General features: G+C 43.1%; 1 protein-coding gene across 1 annotated transcript; it reads left to right on the top strand.

Moving 5' to 3' along the window:
* Positions 1-267: 267 nt before the first annotated feature.
* LOC138613053 (T-cell surface antigen CD2-like) lies at positions 268-3,265 on the top strand. Its single transcript, XM_069686627.1, has one exon. The coding sequence runs from the start codon at positions 366-368 to the stop codon at positions 1,386-1,388; it is 1,023 nt and encodes a 340-aa protein (XP_069542728.1). The 5' UTR covers positions 268-365; the 3' UTR covers positions 1,389-3,265.
* The last annotated feature ends 1,516 nt before the right edge of the window (positions 3,266-4,781 follow it).

Raw genomic sequence — 4,781 nt, 5'->3', positions numbered from 1 at the left:
ATGTGGTTTCAGTGGTTCATCCAACATAGTTTTGACCACAATTGATTTGTCATTAGGTCACGCTTGCATTACTGCAGTGATTTCTAACAAAGATCATGGAAAATGTGAGTTACCTCACAGCTTTGACCATGCTCTCTGTCATCTTTAGAGAACTGAAAGCAGACTCTTGCTCAATACAGTTTCCTTCAAACCAAAGTTTCACTTCTCCTTAAGAGGGTTTAAGTAATTTAAGCCAATTTTGTTTCGAGATTGCAAAGTAACGACTCATCCTGACAGGACTGCTTCACGATCGGGGCTTCAGAATCAACGGTTAGACCAAGGAATTTAAAGAGATTATCATAAGGAAGCATTCGTCCTTCCTTATTATGGCGTGTTTTGCTGCCACACTTGTTGTCATCATTCTGTCGGGATTCATCAACCCCTCAGCTGCCAAAACGGACACCTGTGATCTCTATGCCGCCATTGGACAGAGCCTGAGTCTGCCTTTTGTCTACGAGGGACTGACAACCTACCATGTGCTTCGATGGACTCATAACAGCAGCATCATTTTCTACAGACAGCAAGGCAGAGTGTCTGTCGGGAAGTCAGGGGACGTTTCTTCAACCGGATCTCTTTCTCTGAAGAACCTCCAACCATCAAGTGCAGGGACCTACCAAGCTAACTTACTGCACCCCAATGGTACATTCATTAAAACGTGGAGCAGTCGTCTCTGCTTGATGGACAAGGTATCGAAACCTAAACTCACCTACAGCTGCGACTTCAAGTCTAGCTCTGTTAAACTAAATTGCGAAGTGGCTAAACCTCAGGGTTGGGTGTTCTCGTGGACACTTGACGATAAGACCTTACCAAGTGAATCAAGACAAGCGCTGAGCTTCTCTCTCGCACAGCTGAAAGGCGAGAGGAGCTTTACATGCAGCGTGGAAAACAAAGTCAGCAAGGAGAGGAGCGACACTGTCCGTCCATCCTGCAAAACTCCAGCACCATCACAGGCAACCCAGTTCTGTTTCAAACCCAGCACCATTGTTGCAGTGCTAGCAGGAGCAGTGTGTCTCATTCTGGTTTTGCTCACCATGGTCATAGCTTTATGTTGCTGCAAAAAACGCAACAACGCCCAGATGAGAACCAAGGGAGCAGGGGATCTCAGGATGCTTTCTCTGAACAAACAAGAGCCAGACTCCATCAGCCCAGAGTACGAGACCATGCACCCGTCCGAGGACTCTCCACCCCCGAGCCCCGAGCCTTCAGCCAGAGAGTGTTACAAGAATGTTTCTCAGCCTGAAGCTCAGACTGAAAACAGGCTTCCACAGCTGCCCGCCGAAGCCGAAGGACTAAAACCATCACCCGTGCCAAAGCCGAGGATGAAGAGCCCACAGACCCAAAACATCTGAACGTGCCCCCTCTTACCATTCCAAGAAGTAAAACTGATGTGCAACTGAACCAAAATGAGGAAACCCACTTAAGAAAATGTCTTTTTGTGTCAGTCGTTCAACCTACACATCATTTATCACTTTAAAAGTTTGGTGTTCACATGTATAGATGCAGTAAATGGACGGAAGGAAGGAAGTTTTGTTGTCAATATTTTACATTTAGCCTTTTGTTGTTTGGGGTTAAGGGCTGTTGGGGAGCATGAATGATGTTCTGCGTGAATTTTATTATCAGTGTGTTTTGTATGTTGTTAATGTGACTAATACTGATTTATGACTTGTAAATCTGCTGAGACTTTTTCACAGAGTTGTTGATTTCATAGATTAAAGGTTAAGGCCTGTGATAGTATAGGGATGCAACTTAGAACGAATCAAATGCCTGTTTAGTCCATATAAGGCTACATTCTTATTCAAAACAGCTGTCCACTGTGGTTTTTAATTAAACTTTATGAAATAATAATGAGTTAACTTTTTGTTGGGGAATGATTTCAGGGTCATATTAATACACATTTGGTCCTTATGCTGTTTCACATTTTAAGACATATATACAATGTTACAATGTTGGATGTCCAGGCTGAACGTGGGTGAAGTTTCAAATCTGTAGGTAAAGGTCTGTCAGAGTAATCCCCAGGCTTCTCAGTTCAGTCTGCAGGCTGCTGTGAACGCCAGGTTTCACACGGTTTTTTCTACACGCCACAAACCGCAGCCTCAGCAGGCTTCGGAGAGAGGGGCAGGGTTTCTTAAAGGGACAGAGCTGAGTGAGTGGTTTCAGGCAGAGGCTGTATGAGGGCCTGCACAGAGCACCAGTGTGAGAATATTGAGGAGTTTTTTTAAACTGTAAATCATGCTAAGCTACTCTACAGGTATCACAGAGTGAAATATGAAGCTTGAAATTTGCATAATACCCCCCCTAAGTAAGTACAGGATGATGTGTTTCCTGTGCATATGATCGTGCTAATGAAGAAACATGACATTTAGTTAGTCACTGTGACTCTTTGATTTATTTTTATTGGTTAAAGGACAACACTGATAAAGTTATTTCAGGGTTTGAATACACAGGCATTACTTGGTGTGATTTATTCTCGATTTTCATCATTTCATTTGTCATGAACCGGGGACCAAGAGGAGGGACTCAATTGCAAACACACAGACGGGTGATCCAAATTCAGAAACGGTTTAATGACAGGCAAGTTTCGGTAACACAGATGAGCAGTCAGATCAGGCAGAGGTATCCAAAAACGTGAGGCAGTCAAAGGCAAGGTCAGAAGGCAAAACACGGTCAGATCAGTAGTCAAAAAACGAGAGTTAGGAAACAGAATGCTGGAACGCGACACAGAGGTACAAACTGACTGGCGACGAGACATGGGGAAGACAGAGGGTAAAATACACAAGGTAATGGGGCTGATAAGACACAGCTGGGGAGGGCACAATCAGGAGCAGGTGAGCACACGACGGGGGAGGGGCAGGACACAGGTCTGGCACAGAGACAGGGGTGAGTGATTTCAATATAAAACAGGATATATCAGACATGAAACAGGACAGACATGACATCATTGACATTAGTTTAGAAAAAGTAAGATATAGATCCCTGCAACACTTTGCCTTTACGTTTGTTATATAGCTGGTGTGATATGGACGCAATGGACTCATTAAAAACAGATATGAACTTGTTGTGACCTCTTTTGTCTGAGGGCCAAACTGTATACCACGACCTACATTCATCGCGTCAGCATTTTATTGAACGGAGACTATTTTTAGCAGCCCTGTTGACTGTTATTAGCATACTCTGTACACTCAAAGATTAGCGATGGGATTTTCTGTAAGATACAGCAATCAAAATCTTTTATATGATGTGTGAAATAAATAAGGTTGTCAGAAATGATCTTCTATCTCATATTTGTATGGGAGACTACATTAAGCAGCTTATCTGTGTCAAACACGTCCCATTGTTCCAGCTTCTTACGTGTCAGCATTCTTGCACTTCTTAAAATTTGCTTGCTTGCAAGAAGTTATTAAAGAGGGAAAAAAATCAATAGAGGAATGGATTAGCCAAGGCAAATATCTATTATCTCCAATGGGTAAACGGTAATCCACACATGAAAGTGTTTGCTGTCTGGCCTAATGCTGTGTGACAGCCACATAATGGATTCCCCCTGAGCGTCATCGCCCAAAACTTACAAGCCAATGTCATCTTTTGTCGGGGCCCCGCTCCACTCCTGCTCGCTTTACAGGGCTGAAATTTCAGTCCAGCCGGCAGGGATTTGGCAGTAAAGCTGGTATCAGCTCCTGGAACAATGCCATTTGTCTTTCTTGAGAAACACTGAGACTTGGCTGGCAGTGGGCCACGTCACTTCCCCTCCCAAAGCTAAAAATGTGCAGCGTATACATAGACGGATAGATAGGGCAACACATGTGTAGGCTTAATGTATTCTCACATACCCAAGGGACTATATTTCATCATGCAACTTAATGAAACACATCTCATATGCCCGTGCCAGATCTGCCCTGGATATGCAAGGGGAAATACTTCTGAAATGTGTTTAATCAGTGCCTCTTGGAGTCTAGAGGATTTACCCTTTTGATCTTGGATTGTGTGTGTCCAGGAAAAGGGTCAATTACCCATGGAAAGAATTTATTCTCATGTCAGATCATTCCTACGACATTTTTCTTGTTGTCACGGGTGGCCAAGTCTGGGAAAAGTACAAACCAAATCAGAGAATCAGAGGTTAGCCATGCAGCGAACCGGCTTTATCATTTGATTTGTCTGAAAATACAGACATCATTATGACCTATTAGCATTCTTGTACCAACTCAAATAAAGTTATAATGACTTTGAATGCCATGCTGTTTAAAGCAATACCCTTTAACAGTTAAGGAGGTAGTGGTCTTGCTGTAAATATCATAGGACTGTATTAAAATTCCTTATTCAATGTTCCATTTAGACTCAAATTCACGGTCTCCGTCAGCACACCAGTCCTGTTTATTTCCTCCTCTTCCTCTGTAGATCTCACACTTTTTTTCACACCCTTTAATTCACACCACATATGCACTTTGTGGACTGGCTCTGCACGCTCTGCGGCTGTCTGCAACACACCAAATCCATTTCGCAAATTTGCTGAAGAATCAGGCAGCGAGCATTTTTTAATGGAGGCAGAATTCTTTCCAGACCTCAGCAAGTTTTAGCACCTCGCAGACTCTGGATGTCTGAGGCCCGGGCTTTACTCGTTGCTCAAAGCTTATTTTAACGTCTCACTGACTCTTAAAAAGCTGTTAATAGTTTGACTAATTAACCGATGCTTTGACTGCTTTGATTATATAGATAAAATTGACTTGACACACTGTATAGAAGGAAAGGGC

Source organism: Semicossyphus pulcher, unplaced genomic scaffold (genome assembly GCF_022749685.1).
Source record: "Semicossyphus pulcher isolate SPU_LCO1_2020_fin unplaced genomic scaffold, fSemPul1.0.p SCAF_8, whole genome shotgun sequence".
NCBI classification, from domain to species: domain Eukaryota; kingdom Metazoa; phylum Chordata; class Actinopteri; order Labriformes; family Labridae; genus Semicossyphus; species Semicossyphus pulcher.
This window is presented reverse-complemented; position numbering and strand designations above follow the sequence as displayed.

What these genes read in the sequence shown, in the direction of transcription:
- LOC138613053 (XM_069686627.1), top strand. Translation starts at nt 366, where the DNA reads ATGGCGTGTTTTGCTGCCACACTTGTTGTCATCATTCTGTCGGGATTC.